We start from the raw sequence: 27,945 nt of genomic DNA, 5'->3' as shown, positions 1-27,945 counted from the left end.
CTGCTACAGGCGGACAGCATCAGTCAGATCTGTCGGTGAATCATCTGTTTCTGTGTGTTTGTCCTTTAACTGCAATGGTCTCTTACACTGTTTCACCTAATGAACAATCTGGAGAATTAAATAGTAACAGCAGAACTGAGTGACAGGCAAAACAGACCGCAGATCTGCTGCTGTAAACAAGCTGCCTCTGTGCTCAGGCTTTAAACTACAACTCCCATCATCCTTCAGCGATCCAGCTCTTATTCTAACGCTTGCTAAATTATACTTATTAATGTCATATTTTCGAATTGTTAACTAGATAAGAGATTGAGTGAGGATGTGATAAAAAATATTATAAATATGTAGCAGGTGCTGTGCGGGGTGATGAGGTGTAGCACCGCCCCTCCTCCTCCTGCCTGGCACCGTAAATGTTATTTATGAATGCCTACCGCTCACGGGCGTGTGCACGCACATTCGTTATTATTATGTTTTAATAATTACAAGACATTGGACATTGATTACCACCGATGCTAAGGACTGACACGGATCCTGCGTTGCCCGCTGTGTGCGGTTAAATCCAGACTTTAATTCATTGTGGTGGGTTTGGTGCTGACAGCGGAGAGCGGCGGCGGCGGCGGCAGGCGGAGCGGTGCTCTTTAATAATACTGGGTCAATACACCGAGTACCGCCGCTGTCTGCCAGCCCGCTGCATCACCCCGTCACCCGGAGGTGCTGCCCGATAAGGTAAGCATGCCAGTCGGCTGAGAATGAGCAAAAACAACCGATTGTGAGATGGTTCCCTGTCTGTGGAGGCTAGCTGATCCATCCCGCAGCATCCCGCCGTGTTTTCCTCCTCACACGCTGCTTAGAGAGCTCACAGGCCGGCCAGACGCTATTATCATCCCCGTTATTATTATTGTTAGCTGGCGCTGATTCTGGATGGGAATTAGCCTGTGAGGCATTCATATTTTTTCAGTGATAACCTCTCTCAAGTAAAAGATAGAGGTTGGACGAGACACGAGAACATCCCTGCTGATATTTACCGGGTTTGTTTGTGAACCAGCGCGGCTAGCTGCTAGCTGCTAACGCTGGGCAGGTCAGTTAGCCACCGTTAGCTAACTGCTGCCCCTGGATGCAGCCAGGCGGCCGGTGTAGCTCCTTAGCCCCGCAGACCCGCGGAGCACACCAGCCTGAGCCCCCGGAATCAGCGAGGCTGTGGCTGGGGCACAATCCTCAGTCATCCGTTTTATTTCAGCGAGCAAAATGGCTGAATTTATTGTGCCGACCTTGAAAGTAATAACGAGATGACATATTATTTATAGCAAGCTAACTGTTCAGGTGAGCTGCTCGGTGATGTAACCGACTGCATTAATACCACACATCTGATTTATTTTATTTTATGATACACGACGCATATGTAAAAAAAAAAAAAAAAAATCATAATGACATCCCCATATTTATTCTGTACCCAAACAGGGGGACCACTAAATCGGTGTGTATTAGCATCCCTCATTGAAAACAATAGGATTTGTTAGCCAAAAGCTAGCAGCAGCCGGAGATGCCCAGCGGCCTCAGCCAGTCCGGCATCAGAGAGGCGGCTGTGCTCAGGCTGCACAATGGCCTCCACTGCCAGGGACAGCCTGTCATCTCCAAACACTGTGCTATTATTTAACCACAACAACCCATGTGTTTAACTGCACCCCCATTAACACCAGTATCTCGAGACTGAATCAGCATCAAGAGGGTGTTCAGGGTCTCGACTGTTTGTGGCCCCTGACCTCATGTGTACCATAATGACTCCATCAGTTGTCATCCATGTGTTGACATGTTGTTGTATCATATTTATAAGGCAGGGTCAGGGGGGTGCGCTAGAAATAGTGAGTGGAATGTACCCTCTTTATGATGTATGTGTGTGTGTGTGTGTGTGTATATATATATATATATATATATATATATATATATATTTATAAGGCAATCAACAGAGTATTAAACATGCATTTATATTGATTAGGGGTGTCAAGATTCTGCAAATCCACAAATTTGATTTGACTTTTTTTCAGTATTGAAGGCTATGCCATTTGTTGGCATTGTTAGACTATGCAGTCTTGATGCATAAAGATCAACAGATCAATGGTTTTTATGCCCTGACAACTCATCATTCAAATTCTTTAAAAATATCATCTTTTGTCATATGCCAAATTTTTCTGGAATGTACCACCCGTCAAATGTTGATCCTGTTTTGGATTTTGATCATTTAAATTGGAAGCTCTTTTTGATCCTTTTTTAAATTTTAAATTTAAATCATGACCCTTCTTACATTGATAATCGGTGAATTGCTTGCCAAACATTTCAGCTACTTCTTCTATGGTAAATCTGATATCTTGTGTTTAGGATTGTTGGCCACACAAAACAAGCAATATGAAGATTTCACCTTGGGCTCTGAGTAATAATAGCTTTCAATTCTTTATTTGTCATACAGACAACAATTACAATGAAGCACTCTTTGGCCATGTTTTCAGACATCTTCCAACAATGCTTCTAAAAAAATGTGAAAAGTATCATTTGCCATAAGTCAGACTCACAGGATGCAGGCTGCTGGTATATTTGCAAGGGCACCATCACAGCATCCCGGTCTTTGTGCTGCCCTAAGACGATTGGGATTGGTTTAAAGAAATACAAACAAACCTGAATATCTTTTCCATTATCACTGAAAGGTAATGGGATCAGAAAGAATAGGTTGCCATTGGCAACCATTTTGAGAGACAGACAACTATCCCTGGCCTTTGGTGCCACTTTAAGATATTAAAAATGTATTAATGTTTTGCTGATCACTGTCCCTACTTTGTTTATAACATTAGTGTAGAGCTGCAACGATTAATCGACCAATCAATTATTCAGTTAAGAGAAAAATAATCAGCAACTATTTTGATAACTGATTAATCATCAAAGTAATAATATTGGCAAAACTGTCTCTCAAATGAGGAGATTTACTACTTTTCTCTGTTTGTCAGCCGAAAACCCAAAGATATTCAAAACATCATCACTTTGACAAAAATGAATGGATTTTTAACAATTTTCTGATCTTTTAGACATAAAACCTCTAATTGAGAGAATAATCAATAGATTAATCAGTAAACAAGATAATTGTTATTTGAGATACATTTAAATATTGCTGTTACATTCAGAACTCAAACCAGACAGAAAACATTGCACATGCATTGGTGCATTCACTTGCATACACACAATGGTGAAGCAAATTAAGTTTTTTGACTGTGGGGTGAAATTTACTTAGCTAACCTTTCAACATCACAAAGGAAATTGCATGCTGATTCAGTGTGCACAAAGCTAGATTAACCTGAACAAAAAAACAACCAGGAATTTTGAAGTCCTGACATCATTGAGCTTGCGGCAAAATCATACTGAACAACATACACCTCACCACCAATGATGCTTAGAGCGGGAAAAATTTGTTGGTTAATAAATTAGTTAGCTGAATTTTACTATTTTGATCATTTTGTCTATTTTCAAGTGAAAATGTCAAATTTCTTGTGTCAGCTTCTTTAATGTTCTAGATTTTCTCAGTTTTGTATCAAATTGTTTATTTTTGGGATTTGGGCTGTGGATCCATATAAATCAAAAATCTGATGTAATTTGGGGTATTTTCCTCGATATTCTGAAATTTTGTAGCCCGAAGGATCAATTGAATAATTGAAGACAATAAATGCATTAATACATAATTGTCAGCTGCAGCGCTTATATTTTCTGAAGAAGCAGCATGATGATCATATAGAAGTTAGGGCTGCAACCAACAATTACTTTATTATTAATCATTATTATTATTTATCGCAAATTATTTTCTCTATTACTCCATCCATTTTTAGGTCTATAAATGGCCACTGTATAAAAGGCAGCAAATTCTCACATTTGAATTTGATCCATGAAATGTTAAGAAAAAAATATTCCGTATCCAGTTTTGAAATACTTGTTGATACATTTTCTGTTGATGTCAACTGATATATGGATCTGTTTTACTTGTTAATTGCAAATATTTCAACATCAGTGTTTAGACTCTCAATAGAGGAATGAAGCTGCCAAAATCAAACATTAATAAACATGGGTTTACCTGCTATAGACACAGCACCGAGGCCAAATTAATGTAAAAACCGTGTGCAGAGGTGACCTAAGGCAGGGCTGTACAGTGCGAGTGTTTCATTCAAATTATCCCCCAAAATGTGAGTGAGGGCCCAGTGGCCCACCAGCCCACTTTTAGGCTAATTTTCTGTTACCAGTTTAGCATGAAGCCATGGTGACATTAGCAAGCTAGCTAACTAGCTGGCTGCTAAATGACTAGAATTTAACAACTTAATGCTTCATCCACACACTCTTGTCACAGCACATGGCTAGCATTAGGTGAGGGCTTCTGATTGGCTTACCCAGTAATTTTGGCCTAACCTTAACCAATCTTATGCCTCAACCTAACCCCGTTTGTTGGATATGGTCTAGCATCTACCTTCATTTTCTGTAACCAGTGTAGCAATAAAACATGGTGGTATTAACAAGCTAGCTAGCTAACTAGTCAATCACTAGAAGAGTAAACCTCCATCCACACGTTCTTGTCACAGCATAGTAAAAGGCACATCAAAAGGCTGCACTGACCAAACATATCCAGCCATATTCAGGTTCCAGCCTAAACATGTGTATGTATGGGGACTTTGCCGCCCTTCCATTGGCTCTTATATCTGCACCCTTGGTTGTTTAAATGAACATGCTTGACTCTGCAACACTCAAGTCTATCTGCTCTTCCTCTCCAGGTGCGTTGCCGGGGGCAACAGCTGACTGACAATGTCCTTGTGAGAGTGGGCGGGGCTACCTGGCCCTGAGGTGGTAAGGAGGAGGAGTCTCAACCCTCAGCCCCTCCCAATCTCTCCTCCTGCGACGGACCGAACGGACGGACACACAAACGGGTGTGGCTCTCCCCTCCCTCCTCCTCTTCCTCCTCCTCCTTCCCTCTTGTCCCCATTCTCTCCCCATCCTCTCTCCTTCTCCTCCCCCATCTCCTCCCTCGACCCCATCCCCTGCCACCATGCTGTGGTCACGCTGCTGGTGGAGAGCCTGAGGAAGCAGACTCTGGAAGGCGACCCTGCTCAGCCAGGGGACTTCTACCTGGTGAGTCTCCTCTCCACCTGCAGTCGCATCTGCACTGCAGCAAGGGCTGCAAATCCTAATCCTAATCAAGGTTATTTTGGTCAATATTGGGATAATGATTATTTCACACTTTGAACCAGCCTCCTCAGCTGTGTGATGACATCTAAGCTGAAGCAGCTCTCTCATATGTCCACTAGATGATGCTCCAACAAAAAAAACGTGCAGGTTAACTACCTCTCATAGAATAAAGTACTGTAGTACAGCACTCATCAATAACATTTCCTCCTATTCATCTTTACAATTTTAAACCAAGAGAAAATAATTATTTTGTTAGCAGTCAACAACAACAGCTCCCATACTTTTATATATATCATTTAAAAATGTGTAATCATTGTATTATTAGTAGAAAAGCTATTTAGTCTGTTTAAACTCCTTGTTTATTATCTTTTAGTCCCTGCTGGACCCGAAAACCCTCGCAGAGTGCTGGCCCCCAGATGGCTTGATGCCTGGTGAGTGTTCCCGATACAAGAATTCATTGTGATTTGCTCTACATGAATGAAAGAGTACTCCATTAATGTAGTATTTCACTTCCAGTTAGAGCTTAAAATCAGAACGATCCAAATCAGCAGAGTTGGAGATATCCTGACTTTGGTCTTTACATATCCTACGATGCAACTTAATAGTGAGAAAAAAATGTATTCTTACATATCAATAACCTCATCACATGTGTGTATCCTCTCAGAGAGCAGCTACTGGCAGCTCTGCCCTCCCTCCAAGTCTGGCCTGCAGGGGGGGTTACTGAGCTCTAGTTTCCCCCCCGGCCCCGTGCCTCTGGTGCCCCCAGATGCTCACCTGCAGGAGGGGGGCGACCCCCTGGACGGTAACCCCTCTCAGCCACAGCAGCACCGGCCCCTGGCGCCCAGCACCTCAGCATCCGAGCTGTCCCTCCCCGGAGCGCCAGTGCCCCCTCCCGGCCCCGGCCCCGGGCCCCCTCCACCTCCTCCCCCGCCACCCAAACGGCACTGCCGTTCACTGTCGGTGCCCGAGGACCTGTCGCGCTGCCGCTACACTTGGCGGCCCAGTGCCTCACGGGTCTGGACTCCTGTCAGTCGCCAGCAATGCCATGGGGGAGCGGTTACAGGTGGGGGCGCAGGGGCGGGAGGAGGGGGTATAGGGGCAGGTGTGGCAGGGGGAGGAGCCTGTCCTCTCCGTGCTCCCAGCTCTTCTCTGAACTCGTCACTGCACTCCTCATCAAGTCCAACTTTCTTCAGCCTGGCGCTGTCTCCAGACTCCCCACTGCCCTGGAGCTTCCCCTGGGACCCCAGCGAGGCGGCGGCAGGGGGAGGAGCCTGCTGCTGCTTCTTCCCCTCCCCCTCCTCCTGTTCCTCCTCGCCCTCTCCCCTCCACCCGCCTCCCCCTCCTCAGAGGCGTTTCTCCCTCTCCCCCGTGCTCATCAGAGACTCGGCGGCCTCCACGTTCCTTCCCCCGCCTCCTGTGCCGAGCCAAGCGGCAGCACGTCCTCCGAGTTGCTCGGCCGTGGCTGGAGCGACCGTGGGGGGCCCGGTGCCCGCCTCACCCTCCTCAGCTTGCAGCACGCCGTCATCTCTGCGCCGCAGTCTGCCACCGCAGCTGCCTCGATGCCACTCGCAGCCCTGCGACCTGCTGCTGCTTAAACCAGGTCTGAAGAGACGCCGTGACCCCGATAGACCCTGCGCCCGACCTGTCCTCGACTTCACTAAGATGACTCAGGTATTGATTTCGCATCTTTCTTAAGCAATTTTTTATTTAAGTAAGTGATGAAGTAAAGTCTCATTGTGGACATATTGATCACATTTCTGACCAACTGTTTTCCCAATATGCTATGCTATATTCATGCTATGTTGTATGCAATCTTGTCTGATTCATTGGTATTGATTGGAGGTGAAGTCTAGTTTTCAGAGTTGTTGAAACTTAACTTCTAATAAGTATCTGTGTTCCTCTTCTTGACCCCTCACCTGTGTCGATCCTGCAGACCCGCAGCATCGACCCGCAGTGTCTGGAGCGTGGCGGTAGGCTGGCGTGTGGAGGCGACGTCTGCATGGGCATGGAGTCCTTCATGGGCGACTTCAGGGGCTCCTGCTCACCTGCCGAGTGCCTGGGCAGGACCAGCATTGGGCCGCTGAGCGAGAGCGACGAGGAGTGCCGTGAGGACGACGAGGACGACGACGGCGAAGAGGAAGCCGAGGAGCGCGAGGCGGCGCAGCAGGCGGTGTTTGAGAGGGATTGTACAGAACTCGACTTGAACTTAATAGAAGAAAACTGACGCATTTGTAAATGGAAGGCTGTTCTCTGTTTCAGTTTTATAATTTTGTTTTGTTTTAAATTGATCTGAAACCCCTCCCCTCTTCCTGGACCGCCATCGTCTCAACACTCCGCACCTCCTTGCCACCAATCAGCAAGGCTCTCAGGAACAACACCTTCTCTCATTAGATGAGCTGGGGTAAACGAAGCTGATTGATGACGACAGTGATGATGTGACTACCACCGGTAAAGACTCGGCGCTGTGGAATCCTCCTGGCTGCTTTTTAACATTTGTTAAAGCTATTGGAAAGTTCGTTTTTAAAATAAGAGTAATTTTGGTGATGAGAGGGAAGTCTTAAACCTGCATCTGACATTCAGTTACCAAAATGATCTCCGTGTCATTATGCTAACACACCAACAAGCCATTGTTCAGGTACCTGAAGCCCAGATGCAGAGTTTTTCTCTCCTCTGTGACTGGATTCAAACTGTCCAGGTGCGTCTTGGAGTCCAGGTGTCTTCCAACACACAGCTGCTGAGTCTCTGTAACACACTAATGTCTGATAAGGCTGTCGCCGCACTGCAGCGCTAACCTGACACGTCATCACCACGTCCATCACACAGTCCTGCACCGCAACACAAGGCCTTATCTCAAAGAGCAGCTTTCACCTGCAGTCAGGATTTAAAGGGTCAGTTCACCCAAATTAAAATTACTTATTTCTTCATCTAAGTTCAACTCGAGACATTATTTCCAAAATTAACAAAACTAATCCATGTTATGATTTCAACCTGAATTTCGTGGCTATAATTATTTAAACAGCTTGGTGTTGCTACACTACACTACAAAATAAATGCACTTTATTTTACTATATCCAGTCACAGAACATGACTCCTCTGAGGGGCCAAATGTCTTCAGCAGCACTCGACAAACTCGTAACATTGGAATCTGATTTTTTTTTTTGGTGAAATTTGAGCTTATTTTTGTTTCAGTCAACGTTTTTGTTGTGCATTTAGGCATTTTGAGCTGCCTCCAAAAAATACCATTAGGATCCCGATTGGGTATTTGGTTTCAGCCATTACAAGTAATAGTTTTTTTTTCTTTGGGACTTCAATGCGAATATTCAGCAACAAATCTATCTCAGAAACAACAAGGACAAGCGTCCCGAGCTGATGTTGACGATATGCTCTGTGTCTTTGTATTTTGGGTGAGCTGACCCTTCAATCAATAGAATGATATGACATTATTAAGGTATTAAGTAGTTGACTTGTTGGTTGGAAATAAGTGGAATGTCACTTGATCTTTAAATACACACAAGTAGAGCAGCTTAGGCTGAATATTAATAACCCAGCATCTGATAAACATTTATTCGAGGTAAATACATTTATCACAGCCCAATGTCTCAAATAGAGATTTTCAGTATTTTATTTGAGTAAAACATTTCATTAAGAGTGATCAGAATCAGTAATCTTTTATTGGCATACCATAAACAGCTCAAAGACAAAAACATTATTGCAGATGAACTACACTCTACATGTCACAGTCATGTGAGCTCAGCGATGTGATCGGTGTGGCGTTCAGGTTCGCTGCTGTTTCGCGGTGTCATCCCATCAGGCTTCACTGAGGGCAGGTAGCCACTGATGCTGTTGTTCACCTGAGTGTTCACACATTCCTGTCACACGCCTGTCACTACACTCACTCCTGCTCATTTACCCATTGTGTGTCTCTCTCTCTCTCTCTCTCTCTCTTTCTCTCTCTCTCTCTCTCTCTCTCTCTCTCATCATGATCCTGATGGTCATGTGACTTCTGTCCAGATTAAATCCGGATTGTGTCCTGATAATATATCTTTACCCGACAGTCTGTGTTAACTCTCAATTTAATCTAAACAACTTTTGTGGACACACAAGGCAAGTTTCCTAAATGTTAACCAAATTTATGGAAAATGCTCAACAGAAAAACAGTTTCTTAATGTCTGAAATGTAGGAAATAAAAAGCTGGTTGAGCTAATTCCGAGTCAGTGCCATAAAGCCACTGCGGATGAAGAAGAGGTGTTTGAAAGAGTATCAGTCAAAGCTGGAAAAAAATAAAAGCTATTATTTTGAAGCCAGAGCTTTAGATAAAAAAACAAACCTCACAGCCATGGCAAAATGTACACGATATGAATTAACAATTGCATTAATGATAGAAAATTTTAAAAATCATGCTTTCCTGCAAAAAAAGAAATATTTTAACAAGCTGGAACAATTAAAGTTAAATGTTAAACATTTTTCAATGCTTTATAATATACTTTATGAAATTCCTTAATTTAATTGCAGGTGCTTTTATCTATCAGGATTTAATCTTGATGCTGAAGATGCACATAACCACCAGCACTAAAAGTGATTTCTGGAGAGTTGTCTGAAAATGCTTGCAAGTTATGCCGATAATTTTTTCCCCTCAGATTTTCACTTGAAACCCTCAAAAAAAAGAACAAAAATGTAATGTTTAAGGTCTCTCAACCTGAGCATCCAGCTGCACTGCTGCATAAAGGACCACAAGGCTTATTTTACATTTTAGAACTTTTCTATTGAGAATCATTCTTCACATTCCTGCTGATCACTTCAAATCTGTGATTTCCTTCCATCTGGGCAGCCATTTTGTTTCCCATAGTTTCTATGAAAATCAAACTGCAGTGAGATAATCCATTACACTCAGTGTTGTATTTTAGTTTTTCAAAATGATTTTCATGGGGTGATACAGCTGAAAACAAACCTCTATTCAGTGATGCATTCAGGGACACTCTAAGGTCTGAGAGCTGCCGGAAAGAGAGTCAAACCCAGAAGACAATCACCAAGTAAACAACATATAAAAAATGTTAAAAAAAGAAAACGTGTGTTTGGTCGCTTCGGTTCAGCAGATGACTCTCAGATGTAAAAATGTCCCTGGATGCAAAAAGGGAAAAGAGGTACAATTTAATAAACTTTCACTAAAAAGTAAGGATGTTCAAATGCTGACTGTGATGGATTATCATCATTTATAATTGTGGCAACTTTACTGTTAAACTTTCAGATATTTGTTTAAGCTCAACAGCAGCAAATTCACTCTGTAAGAGATTGTTTTTGTGTTAGTGAGTTGTTTCACTTAGAGGGTTTCATTTTGAATGAGTGTTCCTTCTATGTCTAATGTTAGATTTTATCCGTCTCATCGTTGGGGGGAAATATGAAAATAACGTGTATTTTTTAACTGAGAAACATCCTCTTGCACTCTTAAAGGAACAGTTCAACTTATTGACAAATATGTTCACATTTTGTTGAGAGTGAGACGTGCAGGTGAATATCAGTGTCAAGTACGGAAGCCGGAGTCGGTATGTGGTTAGCCTAGCTTAGCATAAAGACTGGGAACTACTAGCATGTTAATATGCTAATGTTAGCATTTAAGTCTAAGCACAGCTGTGCCTAGGTAGTTGCAGAATTTGTTTGTCTTCACATTAAACAAACGAGGCACGGTGTGTTAATTAGTGAACTTAAGAGATGTTGGTGGGTTTATTTTTTTAATTTTGGTTTTCCCCTGCTTCAAGTCTTTCTGCTAAGCTAAGCTAACAATGTCCTGACTCCAGTTCTGTACAGCTAGACAATGTTATTCATCTGAACATCTCTAAGAGAGGGAGAGAATGAGACTATTTACAAAAAGGTTGAACTACTCCTTTAAGGTAAGGTGAAACTTTGCTATAAGCTAACATGTTAGCTTCATGTGCTCTCACTTAGAAATTCTAACTTCAGCCGGATTCACAAAGCAATTGAGAATCAGAGATTACATTTAAAAATGCAGAAACGTGTCCAGAAATCTACATGTCACACACGCACATATGAACACAATGTTGTTGTAACACACATATACAAACACTGTCTCCCTGTAATGCATGTATACAAAAACAATGCCCCCTTAGCACACATATACATACAATATGTCCCAGTTACACACGTAAAATAATAATATACAGTTGTTTTTCCTGTGGCACACATGCAAACAATATGTTTCAGTAACACAAACATGAAAACAATATACAAAGAGCATGTCCCTGTAACACACATACACAACACAGGGTCACAATAACACACATATAAACACAGTATCCCTGTACCACACAGTGTCCTGGTATCACGCATATTCACACACGTTTACAGACATGAAACACACATATGAAACACACTAATGCAAACACAATGTCCCCCTAACAGACACTAATGTAACAAACACACACACTAGTATTGACTTAATAACACACAGCGCCCCTGTTACACGCAAATACACAGTGTCCGTGTAACAGACATTAAATATGTGCAGTGTATCTGTAATGCACATGTACACACACACACACACACACACGCATTGTCCTTGTAACACACATATAGAGACAGTGTCCCCATAGCACAGATAAACAAACGCCCTCTCCACAATTCCTCCTGGTTTGTCGGTTTGTCTCTGTTGATCACTCCATAACACCCAACATAAGCCTTAACTGAACATATTCTATTATTCTGTAAATCAAAACATGAAAAAGAAAAAAAGGAAAAGACAAAACTTACGGAGAAGAAAAGGAAATGTGTACTGTAGCTGTTAAATTTTTAGTCCCTCTGTTCATTATTTTCTGCTGTTTTTTCTTAATATTTCTAATCTGATGTCTGAGCGTGACGAGTTGTCGGCGATGAATGCATCGTGTTTGAAAAAATAAAAAGCTTCAGGACGGAGGAAGAGCTGCGAATGGAGGAGCAGTCATGTACAAAGTTAGTGGAGCGACTCGGACATCTCTTGTCTTTTAGAAATGTTTTTTATTGTATGTGATTAAAAAAAAGAACAATGACAACATGGCAATTTGAAAAGCAGTTTGTGAATAAATTAAGTTTATTGAGAATTATTTTACAAAGAAAGGGGAAAGCTCGTGTCCTGTGTTTATTGTCATCACCCCCATCAAGTGTGTCAGAAACCAGTTCATTGAAAATGTCAGGATGCCTTGTTTTGTTACGATTAAAGGGGCATGACACTGTTTTTATATGCTTTTTATATAGTTCAAAAACTACAGGTTTAGCTGGTAGCCCCACCCGCCACCATCAATCAAACCACAGGATTGGCTGCAGCAGTTAGTCTGATTGACAGGTCTTCTAATAAAGTAGATAACAACTAAATCAGTTATCAGTATTTGTTCTTAATCTGTTAGGATGTTATTTTTAATCAGCAGGAACTTTTCAACATGAGGATGTTTTTAGTTATGTTTAGTGTGATTTAAAATTCAGAAAACTAAGAAAATATTTTATATATATTTTATATCGCAATTTTACAAGGAAATGTCAATTGAAGAATAAAGTTACAAATGTGTGACATGATATTAATAAGAGAGAATGAATATGATGAGAGTATAGCTACAATATTATGAAAATTAAATATTTTAGAATAGAATTAGATATTTTTTTCTAAATATATTTTAGAAAAGAAAAAATCATGATAGGACTACTACTGGAAAAAAAACTTTTATGTATAGTAAATAAAAATTGTATTTTGAGAATTAAGTCTTAATTTGATTAGAGAAAATTTCCTAATAAAATAAGTAATAATAGGAACATAAAGGTTTTTTTTTCTTCCAATTTGTCATTCACCTTAACGGGAAAGGAAACAAAAATTGTGACAAAGAAGCCTTGAAACATCACAAGAAACAATACTTTTATTTTAAACAGTTTATTATTTAAATTATTATTATTACTATTACTAAAGGTCAAAGTGCAGGTAAAGAATATCAGCTTCATGTTCCCTCTGAAATCAGACACAATAAAACCACTGAAACAACAAATATGGGTGAATAGACGAGATGGTTCCCTGTTCAGTTTTTCTCAGCGGGGCTGCTCTCTGAGGAGGAGGTGCTGATGCTGGAGGAGGTGATGGCCGGGACTGAGGTTAAGCTGATGGGGACCACTCTCTCCTTCCCATCGTGCACCATTTTCTCCCGGGGGGCCTGGATCTGCAGCCGACCATCCACCAGCGAGCAGGTGACTGTCTCGGGGTCAACGCCGTCCGGCAGGTCAAACTCCTGCCTGAACTCCTGACACCTGTAGGAGTAGGAGCCCTTGTCGTCCTCCTGCTTCTTCTCTGTCTTGCCGCTCACCCTCAGCTTCCTGCCCACCTGTTTGACTGACAGCTCCTCGGGGCAGAATTCCTTTGTGTCCAGGCTGAGGGCAAAGCTGCTGCTGTCCTTTCCGAGCTCCTGGAAGGCGATGGGCTTGAAGAACCCTGTCGAGGATGAGGTCTGGTCGATCTCCTCAAAGATCTTCTGGTGCAGCCTCTCCATGTACTCCATGCTCTGCCTCATCTCCTGCATGTGGCGGATCATCTCCTGTTCCAGGTGGTAGAAGAGAGGCCGGGTCTCTGGCCACAGGCTGCGGATGGGCCAGTGTGGCTCCAGGAAAGGCCTCATAGTGATGGCGGACGGCTGGAAGACGCTGGGACACAACATCCTGACGATAGAAGAGGTGGAGGTTTCAGTTCAGCAGCTTCAGTCTGGTGTCTGTCTGACTGTTTGTCTGATATCCTGCTGCCCTGCTCTTTATATACTCACACACCCCATCGGAAAGTTCCAGTAATATTCCTGTGTGTGTGTGTGTGTGTGTGTGTGTGTGTGTGTGTGTGTTCACCTGCTGTATAAAGACCATGACAGAGTCCTGCAGCAGAAATAGAACAACGCTGAGATGTGTTGGCATGTGGCAACTGGCTGCAGGAATACCAGCCGGGCTGCATTTAGACTGTGAACACACACACACACACACACACACACACACGTCATCATCAGTCACCTTGCAAGTCAGCTCAAAGTACTTTTTAATTGTTGAAGTGCTTTATTTTAAGGGCTGGCCTAAAAATTATTAGGGCTTTTTGAGGTTTTTATATAATTCTGTTGCTTCCCAGTATTGTTCCTTATGTACTCAAGTCCAAAAATTCCAAAAGTAAGTATATTTTTGTATCAAAGCGCTATTTTCTGTTGTGACCTATTGTGACCTAACATAAGTTTCAGGATTATGAAGTTTTACTTTGACCATTAAAAAGATCTTCATAGGTCACATATTTCAATGGATTTCTATTCAGGATGACTATGACTATTCATTCATTCATCCTTAACCTCGTGTCTACTCTCGGGTTGCGGGGGGCTGGAGCCTATCTCAGCTGACATTGGGCGAGAGGCGGGGTACACCCTGGACAGGTCGCCAGACTATCACAGGGCATAGAGACAGACAATCACACTCATTCACGCATAGGGTAATTTAGAGTCACCAGTTAAACCAAATGTTTTGGACTGTGGGAAGAAGCCGGAGTACCCAGAGAGAATCCATACTGACATGGGGACAACATGCAAACTCCACACAGAAGAGCCTCAAGCCGGAGTCAAACCGGCGACCCTTTTGCCGTGAAGCAAGAGTGCTAATCAAATTTCATTAGATTTTACTGGGATTTTTTAGATCAAGAAATTTACACGGGCATAGTCATGGCTATCAGGATTTTTTAAATGACAATTCAAATATGTTGAATATGTGTTATATTATAGTTTGAGCTGATTTTTCATTTACATTTTTCAATAACTGTACAATTATTGGTCATCCTAAACAGAAGTCCATGTTTTCTCTGGTTTGGTGGGTGTGTCAGATGTGCCATGTAATCAATGTAGGCATTAAGTTATTACCTTTACAAATTGTTAATCTCATGAACATACATATCATGTAGCCTATACATTTATTTATATCTTTAATGGTTATGATCAGGTTTAATGAGTGAGATGAAATCATCTTCGACTTATCAGACATAGGCTTACGTTTTGATGAAACCCCGCCCATTAAAAATACAGTGTGCTTGCTAATAGGTACAGGGTGTTCAAAGCACGTTTCCTCTTTATCGTTTTGTCGGCGCTGAACCGAACGCACCTCGGATTACTACAACGGCTCACTTTACCGCATTCGTTATAGAGGAAATATGTCCGTGTGCTTAAACTGAAGATGTCCACTCATGCCGCCGATATCCGAAGGGCAGAGGAAACCAAGCCAAACAATGTAAGTCACCTAGTCACGTATCCAACGGTGTCGTCAACTTAAAAGATGAGCAACTGTATATTAATGTCTAGTTTAGTTTCAAAGTCACCAGTAAACACTAGGACACCCGGCTATCCGTAACACCGAACACAGACTCTTTAACCTGACGCACTGAAGCCAAATACTACATTAACTAAAATAATTCAGCCATTGCTTAACAGATCCTGAGTGAATAGGGATAAATTAAGCAACCTGTGCTTTCTTCCCTTAGATCCCACTGTAGTAGAGCAACTTTATACCTCTGAACTTTCTACGGATTTTCTCATTAATGAATTCATTAATGTATATCAGAAAAAATCTACATCGATTCTGTTGTTACATACAAATTTAGTTGACTGACTCATCCCGCCGCCGGTATCGGGGGAATAGCTAAAATGGTAAAGCACTCGCTGCATCCAGGCAGGGAGCCAATCTTTACGCCCCCCATGCAAGGGAAAAGACTGGGAAATATAAAAAAGAGATGTTTTTCTAAGTTGACAGGAGACAGGATCCGCAAGCGAGAGGTAGCGGTATCGATGCCCGCATCCTCCAAAAGACCTATTTTCCGAATAATTCTTATAGTTTGTTAAAGGCTCCTTGGTGCTCGTGTGTTTTTTTAGGTGAGGACCGAGACAGTTTCACTATAATTAACGATTTCAGTGACTATATTAACATTGACCACTTGACATGCATTCATCATCATGTGTAAACCTGAAATATAACCTAGGAATAATGCATGCATAAAGTCCACAACAACATAAAATACAAATTAAATTGAGGAAATGTTCTTCTTCTTCTTCTTTATTATTATTATTATTATTATTATTATTATTATTATTATGGGACAAATTAAACACCAAATTATAATATTATAAGTAATAATAATACAAATTATTATCATTATTTTAACAGTTTTATTATTATTATTACACTTGATTCCATAGTTTGAATAGTTTTAACTTCACTTATCAAAGATAAATAAGAAATATTTTATACATCTGATTTACTTTTATGTGTATCATCCAGCAGGCGGCGATGTTGCTGCTTGATTTTCACTACACATTGCAGTTTTTCTCAACAGTTTGTATCCATACATTGTTAGAAAAGGAAAAGTTGTTACTCTTTCTGAACCTGTACCCCTTTCGTGATTAAATGCAACTTAATAAGTTACTTTTACTTTTACTGCTGATACTTGTACTGCAGCTTCATGTAGTTAATGTATACTTACCCAGGTAATATATACATAATATTTTGAACTCAGGACTTGTAACAGTATATTGTCAGACTGGTATTTCTACTCCTTCTGCAGTGCTTCAGTAAAGGATCTTAGTAGCATACGTCTTCCTATCTCAATCAGCTTCTTACAGAGTTGCCCTGCTTGTACTTTTAATACGTTAAGTGTTTTATGTGCAGCTGCATGTTATTAATTGATGTTTTCTGCCTTGGTGGAGCTGCAGGACGGGGCGAGTCTTCAGCCGCTCTCAGATCAGCAGTCTGACAGGAAGACACCCAAATAAGGCTCGAGGAAGTGATGACGCCGCTGGCTGATCTCCATGTGACGTTGAGCCCAAAAAACTGATCCGGGCTGTGACGTGTCTCCTGAGTTTCCGGCCATGGCGTCTGGCTGGGCTCCTTGTGTGCCGTTTATCGGCTGCAGTCCGGCGGAGAGACAGCAGTCACCGACCCGAAGAGAAGTCTGGACTCCACCGGATCGTTCACGCTCCAAAAACCGCAGCACAAAGAGCACAGAGAGCACCGGAGCGCCTACGTGCAGCCCGCTCTGCACGCTCACCGCTCTGACCAAATATGGGCTTCCCTCCTGCCATATTTGGGAACATACGTCACGCAGGAGTCTTTATAAAGCCGGGAATCCTCATTGAAAAAGTGACAGACTCAAGTTCAAGTTGTCAGCAGCAACAAGTGAAAACACCAACTGGAGTAAAACGTTTAATGTTGTTTACTCTCCCTGATGACTCATCACTTCTACCACAAACATCAGAGAACAGTCTTTTAAAAATATATAAAATATCTTCACGCGGGACCCCGGAGCTGACGACCCTCCAGCGTTGGCTTCCTCTGAGCATCATCGTCCCCAGCAGCAGAAGCAGCGCCAGCCCGGCCAGAGCACCTCTCCGCCGGGTTCAGGAGCGGAGACAACCTCGGCTCCCCCGCAGCACGCTGCTCAGGTCCCAGAGCTCCAGGAGCGACTGAGCTCCACACCCGCCGCCGCTGTATCTCACTCTTCCTCCTCGACCGAGATGGCAGCGACCAAAGCGGAGCTGCTCTTGTCCGCCCTGCAGATCTCCGACCCTCTGGCCGGCTTCACGTCGCCTCTCTCCCCGCTGGATAGTTATCACTCGAATCTGGAGGAGCTTCAGATGCTGCTGCAGAACGCCGCAGCGGGAGGCTCGCTGCTGGCCGCGTCTGCAGCTGAGGGAGCCGGGCTGCTGAGCGGGGAGTCCGGGGAGTATGGAGGTGAGGATCGGGAAGGGTTGGAGGAAGTGGTGTTGATTGTATGTCAGCAGGATGTTTAGGAGGAGAGAATTGTTGTCAGAAAGGAATACATTCTCTTAAATATAGCCTACATCAAAAGCCCCTTAAATGTTTCATATGCAGCTAAAGTGAAATATGGAGATATAAGTCACTTCAATGGGTAAAATGACACTTTATATTATTATGAATAGAGCATAGTGAAATCCTGACTTTTTATCATTCTGCTTATGAATAAATAATATATTCATACAGTGAGGTAGATTTAAGAGGTTTCTGCCCTCATAGACTAATTAAAAAGCATGATTATTAATCAAACACTTAGCTTATAAAAGATAGCTAATAATGCAATACATTTTATCATCATCATTCACCTACAAGTAGCTGTACCAACAATAATAACTGAAGTACAGTTTCTTTTTCTGAGATCACATATATCATTATTAAAGAGTTCTTATTCTGTTTTATCTGAGAACAAATAGAGCAGAGCAAACTTTTCTTTAAGGTGTGGTAGAGGAGGTAATCAGCTTTGGTTTCCTGTCTCTGACCTGCAATTCTTCTTTTCTGTTTTTGCCTTAGACTCTCTGTCAGACCTGGACCTGCAGAGTCTTCCCCCTCTCACCCCTCGCCTCACCCCTCTGGCCTACAGTGGACGCTTCACCTTTGAGCCCGCTGCCAGCAGCATGTGGGCTGAGCCGCTCCTTAGCCTCCTGTCGGGGTTGGTCAGTGTTGGGGCTCCTCCGCCTGCCTGCAGCCTCCCCTCCTCTTCATCTTCAGTGACATCATCATCAACAACATTGATGTCCCAGCCGAGCCTCAGCTCTGTCCAGATCAGCTGTGGCTCTGGTGATGTCACCTCAGTCTTCTCTGCGACACCAACGTACACCTCTGCTGCCAGCTCCGACCTTCTCCCCCACCACACTGACTCTCAGCTGCCCCCCCAGGCCTTCCAGCCACAGGGTCCACCTCCTGCCTACCCCAGCTCCAGGCTGGGGCTCCAGCCCTCCTCCCTGGTGGTGCCGATGCTCCCAGACTACCTTCTGCCTCAGCAGCATGACAGCGAGCATGGCCTTATCCAGGACCAAAAGCCAGTACTGTCACAGAGCCTGAACCCACTCACGCCGCTCTCCACCATCAAAGCCTTCTCCCAGATCCAGACCCAGACTCAAAGTTCCGCCTCAGGCCCCGCCAACCAGGCTGAGCTCACCAAACCCAGCCGGACCAGGAAGTCCCCCGCAGGCCGGCAGTGCAAGACGCCGCCACATGAGCGTCCGTACGCCTGCCCCGCTGATGGCTGCGACCGTCGCTTCTCCCGCTCAGATGAGCTGACACGTCACGTGCGCGTGCACACGGGTCAGAAGCCTTTCCAGTGCCGCATATGCATGCGCAGCTTCAGCCGCAGCGACCACCTGACGACGCACATCCGCACGCACACTGGCGAGAAGCCGTTTGCCTGTACCGAGTGCGGACGCAAGTTTGCCCGCAGCGACGAGCGCAAGAGGCACTCCAAGATCCACCAGAAGCAGCGGGACCGCAAGACAGACACTAACTCTTCAAGTATGCCCATCCCCATCACCAAGCCCCCTGCCTACTCCTCGCCTCCCACCTCCTCTCCCTGCTCCACATACTCCTCCCCCATACACAGCTCCCCCTCCCCTGCTGCCTCACTCTTCACCTCCTCTTCCTCCTCTTCCTCCTCCTTCTCCCCCTGCTTCACCTCATCATCATCACTGTCACAGGTCTACGCCTCCTCACCGTCTCCCCACCTGTACTCCTCCTCCTGCTCCTCTCCGATGGGGAGTCCTCAGTCGGAGCTCCCGTCCCCCCACGGCTCCAACATCTGCTGACAAACAGGAAGTTGTGACCTCTGACCCTAGACTGTAACTCTGCCTTTAACAAAAAACTTACATATCTGACCATCCACAGACATCAAACTGTACATTTTATTTCAGTGTTCATCCAATGGTGATGAGGTCAAAGGTCAACATATGTGTGGAGGAGGCGTGGCTCCTCATCGCCCCACAACATCAACTTCCTGTTCCTGCAGCATCTGAACGAATGTTTGAAAACTGTTTTACAGACTCAGCAGCTGCTTCATTTGAGCCTTTTCAGCCACTGTAATCGATGACAGTGTGAAAATGATTAGACTTTATAGGGAAAACTGCTGAATTCAGCAGATGTCCAATCCCCTGAATGTAAAAAGACTTTAATTTTTGAATGAGTGTAAATATGAGTACTTTTGTAAGTGGAATATGTGTACATAATGTTTACTTGTAGTATAGTGTACATACATGAACATGTACATAGTTTTTACCTACTGAGTAGGTTCTGGGACATTTGTATGTTTACATGCAGGTCAGTGTTTGATTTTATACCGAACATGTTTTCTCTTTGAAGCAAAGATCTGCAATAATAAAATGTCAAAAATACTGTTGATGCTTTTTATTTTAGACTGGTATCAGTTTTATGCTGAATTGAGGAGCATTCGATTGTATCCCATGTCTTTCATCAGCACATGTATGTTGATGAAGACTTTATGATGAAGTTTAAAGTGAGAAATTGGACCTTGAGTCGGGGGCTTTCGGCCGCTTTTGTTCAGAGGTTAACTTTCACTCTGAATGTAAGATTTTTTGTAATTCATTTTAAAGATGAAGTGAAAATTTTAAGAACTATAGTTTCATGAACATCAAGCAAACTCCAGTCGCTGAAGAAAACCATGTGAAAGTGGTTAATCGGACTGTGAGTTAAGAGTGTTTTACCAATATTGGTACAAGTTTAATACTATGGAAGATGGAAATTGGCAAAGTATCAACAAATAAATAACACATAAATAAACACAGGAGTAAATAACTACCCAAATAAATATATTCTAAAATAAGCAGGTACATTAACGAATGCATGAAAAAAAAAAATACAAGATTACAATTAAATTCTGAAATAAAATTGTTGTAAACTTAACATGTTAAATAGGAGTTTAACACCATGTGAACTGCACAACTTTTGAATAAAGAAAGCATTGAATAATAATACTAAGTTACAGTCAAAATAATAGAAATAGTTTTAGATAATAATTTAAAGATGCATTCTGCAGACACACACTCCCTCCTGTACTGTGTCGTTTGTGTCAGCAGTTAATCCTCAGTGTGCGTGTGTCAAACAGCCAATGGGATCATACTGCTGTCACTGGCCAGTTTTCTGCAGGAAGAACAACACCGCTTCAGCCCAAATATGGTAGTTCCTGCCTCTGCAGCGGACATCCTGGCGGCCATATAAGGAGCTTCCTGCTACTGGCCAGCCCCTTTGCTGGCGGGACGCCTGGACGGTGTATGTGTGTGTGTGTGTGTGTGTGTGTATGTGTGTGTGTGTGTGTGTGCTGAAGTGAACTCAGCTGTGACGCAATAACTAGACGGACAGGGACGGCAGGTTGAACTGGTGTGTGTGGAAGTAGGCTGCTTGAGGTGCAGAGTACAAAATGATCAGTCCCGCATTCACAAGTATAAAAGTCCTGATAGTTTGAGTTTGGAGAGAAACTCTTCATCTGTGATGATGTTATGTTAGTCCCTGTAGTAGCCATTTCATTGCAATGAGAACATTTTTTGAAACTTGACCTCATTTTATAGAATGACCTGGTGTGACCAAAACAGGAGCAACTGATGAGACATTACTGAGAATGGGAATGACCTTTATATAGTCACATCATAATATTCTAAGGTGGTGGGAGTGGTAGTGGTAGAAACTATTAACCCCATTATATCTGAAGGATTAGATACATTTTTCGATACCATGTGGAGAACTTTTCTGCTCCATGTGCTTGTTATATCACTACACGATAGTTAAAATTTTTCATATTTTTTTATTTGCTTTTTGCAGTAATTTTGTTAAACGATTCTTGTATTTTTTATTTTCTAGAAAATGGATTATTAAATGGGTTGAAGCTAATGACACATTTTCAGAAAAAAAAAGAATAAATAAATGTATTTATTGGTTGTTGGGTTTTCTTTTGTACCCAAGGCTTAGAGTTATTCATCTTAAATTGTATGTAAATCGTAAATTGATTTGAACAAATGGAAAGCAATCACATTTCCCCCCACAAAATATACATTTACATAAATCTTTAGATTTTATGACTTAATTGATAGAGTCAGAACAAATGAGCCACAGTTTGTATTGCATTTTATGACATAGTGTTAGGAAGGAGAATATTTGAATGATTCTGAGTCTCTTTTTCACAGGAACCAAATAGTTTTAAGCCACAGACTGTATATTGTGTTTTTTAAATTAAAGTTGAAGCTCAAATTTGTTACAAACCAGCAGGTACAGCAGGTGGCGCTCTCGCTTTATACAGAGGGACTGCGACTGTTCCTGAACAAAGTTCGTTAGTATTTTGATGAAAATGTGTCTGAATCACACAGACGGACAGCGCGTACAGTAGCGAATGTGGAGTAATCTGCAGCAGTGCCAGTGATTGGAAAACATTCTGTGGACGTCTGAGGCATTTGTCCACCGTGAGGCTCAACCATAGAATGTATAAACCTTAGCAAACCAACCTTAGCATACACTTTACAAAGGATAAATTATGAGAAAGTGTCCACTCTACAGAGCTTCTTGTGACAAATGTCAGGTCTACAGTTGGTGAGTGTAGACTTTATCGTCACCAAATTTCATTATCGCTCTTATTACAACCGACTCCACTGCATACTATTTTTACTAAACAGGCGTGGTGTACAGTACAGGTTTCCGTAGTGTAGTGGTTATCACGTTCGCCTCACACGCGAAAGGTCCCCGGTTCGAAACCGGGCGGAAACACTCTATTGTGCCAGTAAGGAACACCGAAATAATTTTTTTGAGGTTTTATTTTTTACATAAAACCCAATCTTATTTCTAACATTATCGACTTCGAAAATATTGTTTTGACACAGTTTTTTCTGCCGACCCCATGCATTCTCAATGCAGTTCTTATCACAACGGATGTAATATATTTTTGGCCACAGGCGGGATTTTGTTGGCGCTGCTTCCCACTGTTGATAAAAGTAAGAAGATCAGTAAGGAGATCCAGTTTTCATCTTTCGAGTGACTGGAGCAGAGAATGATGCACAACAGTATAAGATGGTATTTTTATATTTTGTGTTGGTTGTATGTTGCTGTTGTATGTTGTTACATATTTAATGTATCAATTTCACTATTATCCAAGACGAATCTTGCCTTGGGGGAGACCAATAAAATAACTGACTTTTGACTTTGACTTATTTATAATGTTACAAATAGTCAACTATTTCTTTCTTGAATTGTGTTTACATGATGGAAGGCAGTGACATTTTGAATCTGGACCCTCTCAGGAGGGCATCACAGAACAGTTAATAGATGAAGGGATGATTATGGAACCTAAAAACCTGTCTGAGTAATCATGCATCACTTCTGGTCCTTAAGTACGCAGGTGACTCTGTTATTGAAAGTCTTCTGCAGGGTTCAGAACATGGTCATTGCTGTGCGATTAAAGGGGAGCCAGTGGCAGCAGTGCAGCAGTATAAATATCTGGGCACTGTCCTGGATGATAAGCTGAAATTTGCTGCAAACATTGACGGTATATGTAAAAATGTGAACCAGCGCCTGTTCTTTTTAAGTAAGCTGCAGAGTTTTAATGTAGACAGGAGTCTAATGAAAATGTTTTATTCTGCTTTTATTGAGTCTGTACTTGCATTTAATGTTTTCTGCTGGTTTAGTTTCCCTAAATGCAGCACCAATAGGTATACAGGTTCTCTTTTGTCCCATCTGCTATTGTCGCTCTTAACAAGCAATGATGTCAGGACGTTATGCTTCTTATAATCCTACTCCATTTAACAGTGAGCGATGATTGGGAACTGTGTTGTTTGCACTTGTGTGCATGTTGTACTTGTATTTTTTTCTTATACTACTGTCTGTAAATCAGATCAGACTCTTTAAAGACATTAAACATTTACCTTACCTTAAAAAATAGACTTACATTAATCTAAGAGATTTTTTTCTTTTAATATTCCCATTGTTAATATTTCAAGTTAAATCAGTTCGCAGGAATTGATACATTTTGTTAGATTTTTCAATATTGTTCCGCTCACCATCATCAGCATTAAATCAACATGTGGTCTGTTGTCTGTAGATGATTTCAGAAATATTACCTCACATTTTGAGTGTTTTTGAGACGACATGAAGCCCAGTTATTCCTAAAGCGTGATTGGCGAAGCCTGTAAGGCTTTGTATAATTCCAGTTTTATTCCTGCATGATTGTTGTGGAATGTTCACAAGGTGTATAATAAATCTGAAAGTAACACATTCTGTGGAAATATTGTCTTGAAAAGATTTTCCTTTGCAAAAGAGGCAACATTTACAAATAGGGCTTATTTTCATTCATCTCCCAGCTTGTCTGTTAAAATATCTGAAGAAAACCGATTGACTGGAAAAGTTAAGTTTAAAAATGACAGATACTCACATAGTGAAAGGAAGAATTTTGTATTATATTTTCTCAAAGAACAGAAGATTACTTTTAAAATGTTGTCAAGTCTACTACTTATTTATTAATTTGTAGAATTTGAAACATAAACTTTTCATTAATTTTTCCAAACAAATTGCTACCAGACACTTGAATTCTCAAAACTCTCAAAAAGATGATTAACAAACTATTTTTTTCTGAAGGTACCATTTAAAGCCAGTTTTACTAATGCTTTCATGCCATTTTTTTTGCATACATTTAATACATACAATGAAATGTAATGTGATTTTGCAATATCATTACAACAGTTACTACAGTTTGCAGTACACACAGCAGCATGTAGAGAACTAAAGAGTAAATTACACAAATTGTGAAGGTATGTTAAAACTAAAATTGCTTAAATTAAATTCATTTGGCAGATGGTAAAAGGAAGAAGGAAACATTTTTAAAATAATACATAATCAAACCTGTTTTCAGGGTTACAATAACCAGATTCTATTTTAAGTCTGAAAAAAAGTTACTGTAATTCATTTTGCATATGCAATATTTTCCATGCACAGTATATAACGTAAACGTATGTAAACGTTTTTCAACAACACTGACAATCAGTATGTAGAAAATAAAAACATACATTATTTTGTCTTCATTTTACATTTCATTGAACTGACACAATCAAAACAACCTAAAACAAAGAACATCACAGCTTGACCCTCATGTTTGATCTCTGCAGTGAAGACACACTTCAGCATTTAAACTCCTGTCTACTTGAGCTCACACAACTCAGCAGTGTCTCCAACATTGTATGCAAGCCAAAACCCAGGATAGAGAGGCTGAGTGAACGTGGTCTGGACTCTGTGGAGGAGAGTCATGGTTTCAGAGATGCTGTAGTAAGACAGAGTACCTGCCTTGTGATCCAGGTAAACCCAGATTCTGGAGGACTGAGGGCCTGAGATGGAAGTATCACTACTGTTATGTCTGAATATATAACCACCACTGTTACATTCTCATGCCCAAGATTTGTCATTATATCCAAATACACATTCATCTTTGGTCCCTGTTCTGCTAATATCCCTGTATGCAACTGCTATATCAGCTCTCCTGCTCCACTCCACCTCCCAGTAACAACGTCCAGTCAGACCCTCTTTACTTAGGACCTGCCACCAATGAATAAATCTGTCTGGGTGAACTGAATATGACTGGTTTGCTGCCATTAATGTTGCTTTTCTGTTCCTGTCACTCAATGACAAACGTGCATTTACTGTATTTGGATCCAGTGTGATTTGACGAGAATATTTCATGAAGTCAGCTCTGGTTCTGGGTTCTGCCTGAAGCTGTAAAATGTCCACTTCAGTCACTGCCAGTGAGATCTTTGTCCACTCCTCACTCAGAACAGCGTGCAGTTTATCTCTGGCCTCTGTCACAGCTGCTGTCACATCCTCAAAAGAGGGCAGAGGGCAATTCTCAATGCTGGGTAAGTTTTCAGACTCACTCAGACGTGACAGCGAGGGGTAGTTATTGAGGAAATGCAGGTGATCTTCTGAGTGTGAGAGCTGCAGCAGTTCAGTGTCTTTTCTCTTCAGCTCAGTGATCTCCTGCTGCAGCTTCTCCTCCAGCTCTTTAGCTTGACTCACTTGGGTTTCCTGCTGGCTTCTGATCTGCTGCTTCACCTCAGAGCTTCTTTTCTTAATAAGATGGCTCAAATTAGTGAAGATCTTCTCGCTGTCCCTCACAGCTTCATCAGCAGAATGATTGATAGCCTTCACCCTCTGCTGAAGCACCTTGACGTCTTTCTCTCTGTCCTGGACTCTCTGTTGGATTTTTTGTCGACTCGCCCCGAGCTCTGTCTGCCTGTCAGCCCTCTCTGCTGCAGCAGAGACTGTGTCATGTCCTTTATGATCGTCCATGGAGCAGAGATAACAAATGCACTTCTGGTCAGTGCGGCAGAAGATCTTCATCACCTCGTCGTGTTGAGAGCAGACGTTCTCCTGAAGCTTTAAAGTGGCTTCAACCAGCTTGTGTTTCTTTAACGGAGCAACGTTGTAGTGAGGCTGGATGTGTTGCTCACAGAAAGAGGCCATACACACCAAACAGGACTTGCAGGCTTTCAGCTTCATCCCAGTGCAGAAATCACAGGCCACGTCTCCAGGTCCTGCATTGGATTCATCAGGTGAAGCAGCTTCAAGTCCGACCTTCTTCAAATCCTCCACCAACTCTGCTATTATGGTACTTTTCACCAGTAAAGGCCTCTCTGTGAAGCTCTGCCTGCACTGAGGGCAGCTGTGTGTTTTCTTCTCCAGTTTCTCATCCCAGTAGTCTCTAATACAGCTCATGCAGTAGCTGTGCCCACAGGGAATAGTCACCGGATCCTTTAGAAGATCCAGACAGATTGAACAGCTCAGCTTTTCTCGATCAAAAATCCCTTTCTGCGCCATTTCTCCCCTTGAAGACAGTGAATGTCAGTAAGTTTCACTTTCTGATTCCAGATAAAGCTGAGCTCATTTACTCATTCCCTTCCCCCAATCTGCAGTGTATGGGCGTTTCAGCCCTTACATTCAATGACATGGTGTTTACACCCATCTTTAAACTGGCAGATCTGTGAAAGGGGCGGGGACAACAAATGCCTGAGTTGAATAGACTTTGAGCAGGAGGAGCCTGACCTAGCCTGAGTGGTGGTTAACAAGTGGTGCTTTACTCCAGGAAGAGAAGAGTTTGAGAGCGACACTTTTTCAGTTATAGTCTACCTTTCAGATAATTATGGAACACCAACGACTACTAGACTACTACTACTAAACTTCTAATATTAATACATTTTACACATAATGCAACTCAGAGTACTTAAGAGCTTTACTCTAGGGTTGTAGAAAAATATCATGGACATTTTTTTTTACTATTTTATTATTATTATTATTATTATTATTATTATTATTATTATTATTATTATTATTATTTTATAATATATTAACAGTTTTGTGTCATATCATCTCAAATATTTGGCTTCCTGCACTGTACACAGACGTTGTAAACAGTAAAAATCAGCAGTGTACTGATATATTTACCAGCATGTTAAGTGTAACCTCAGCACCCTGAAAGTCTGTGTACATCTTTTTCAGTTCCGTTGAAATGTTTTGTTTAATGTACAGACAAGATGTAACAAAGAACTTATAGTATAATACTCTAAGTTATGTGTTTTCTGTTACCTACATGTAAGATGGGGGTTTAACTGCTCTATACTTACATTTTAACTGCTACTGCATTATATGTGTTTTATTTTGCTGTGCACAGGGGGGTAAAGAGGAACTACAAACTTTCACTCAGGAAGGATGAAGTTGTCAATATCGGTTAGTTGAACATTACAGTACTGACTGTTTTCCATTGAATAGTTAGCTAGCTAAAGAGCCCCAGCAAAATGCTAACTTTAGTAGGAAACTTAGCACCTTAAATGGCCCGAAGTCAATATAATATTGCACAGATAAATGATATAATGTACCTGAGTTAGCTTCCCCCCCACATCA

At 41.9% G+C, this 27,945-nt stretch overlaps 3 protein-coding genes, 1 non-coding gene and 1 pseudogene across 4 annotated transcripts; 3 read left to right on the top strand and 2 right to left on the bottom strand.

Annotated features, from left to right (window-relative positions):
- The first annotated feature begins 394 nt into the window (after window positions 1–394).
- Window positions 395–12,242, top strand: fam53c (family with sequence similarity 53 member C). The gene is made up of 5 exons (XM_059352386.1): window positions 395–723; window positions 4,791–5,145; window positions 5,576–5,633; window positions 5,867–6,873; window positions 7,136–12,242. Exons 3-5 carry the CDS (start codon window positions 5,627–5,629, stop codon window positions 7,424–7,426), a joined length of 1,305 nt encoding a protein of 434 aa, XP_059208369.1. The 5' UTR covers window positions 395–723; window positions 4,791–5,145; window positions 5,576–5,626; the 3' UTR covers window positions 7,427–12,242.
- Window positions 12,243–13,250: 1,008 nt separating this feature from the next.
- hspb9l (heat shock protein, alpha-crystallin-related, b9-like) lies at window positions 13,251–16,801 on the bottom strand. The gene is made up of 3 exons (XM_059352389.1): window positions 16,709–16,801; window positions 14,059–14,166; window positions 13,251–13,881 (listed from the first exon to the last, which is right to left on the bottom strand). Exons 1-3 carry the CDS (start codon window positions 16,723–16,725, stop codon window positions 13,251–13,253), a joined length of 756 nt encoding a protein of 251 aa, XP_059208372.1. The 5' UTR covers window positions 16,726–16,801.
- Window positions 16,802–16,998: 197 nt separating this feature from the next.
- LOC131987199 (early growth response protein 1-like) lies at window positions 16,999–20,399 on the top strand. The gene is made up of 2 exons (XM_059352385.1): window positions 16,999–17,955; window positions 18,550–20,399. Exons 1-2 carry the CDS (start codon window positions 17,739–17,741, stop codon window positions 19,815–19,817), a joined length of 1,485 nt encoding a protein of 494 aa, XP_059208368.1. The 5' UTR covers window positions 16,999–17,738; the 3' UTR covers window positions 19,818–20,399.
- Window positions 20,400–22,703: 2,304 nt separating this feature from the next.
- trnav-cac (transfer RNA valine (anticodon CAC)) lies at window positions 22,704–22,776 on the top strand. Its single transcript has one exon. It is a non-coding gene; the product is annotated as a tRNA-Val (tRNA).
- Window positions 22,777–24,595: 1,819 nt separating this feature from the next.
- LOC131987198 (tripartite motif-containing protein 16-like) lies at window positions 24,596–26,865 on the bottom strand (annotated as a pseudogene).
- Window positions 26,866–27,945: the final 1,080 nt, after the last annotated feature.

The sequence above is a fragment of the Centropristis striata genome, chromosome 15, assembly GCF_030273125.1.
Source record: "Centropristis striata isolate RG_2023a ecotype Rhode Island chromosome 15, C.striata_1.0, whole genome shotgun sequence".
In the NCBI taxonomy this organism is placed as follows: Eukaryota; Metazoa; Chordata; class Actinopteri; order Perciformes; family Serranidae; genus Centropristis; species Centropristis striata.
This window is presented reverse-complemented; position numbering and strand designations above follow the sequence as displayed.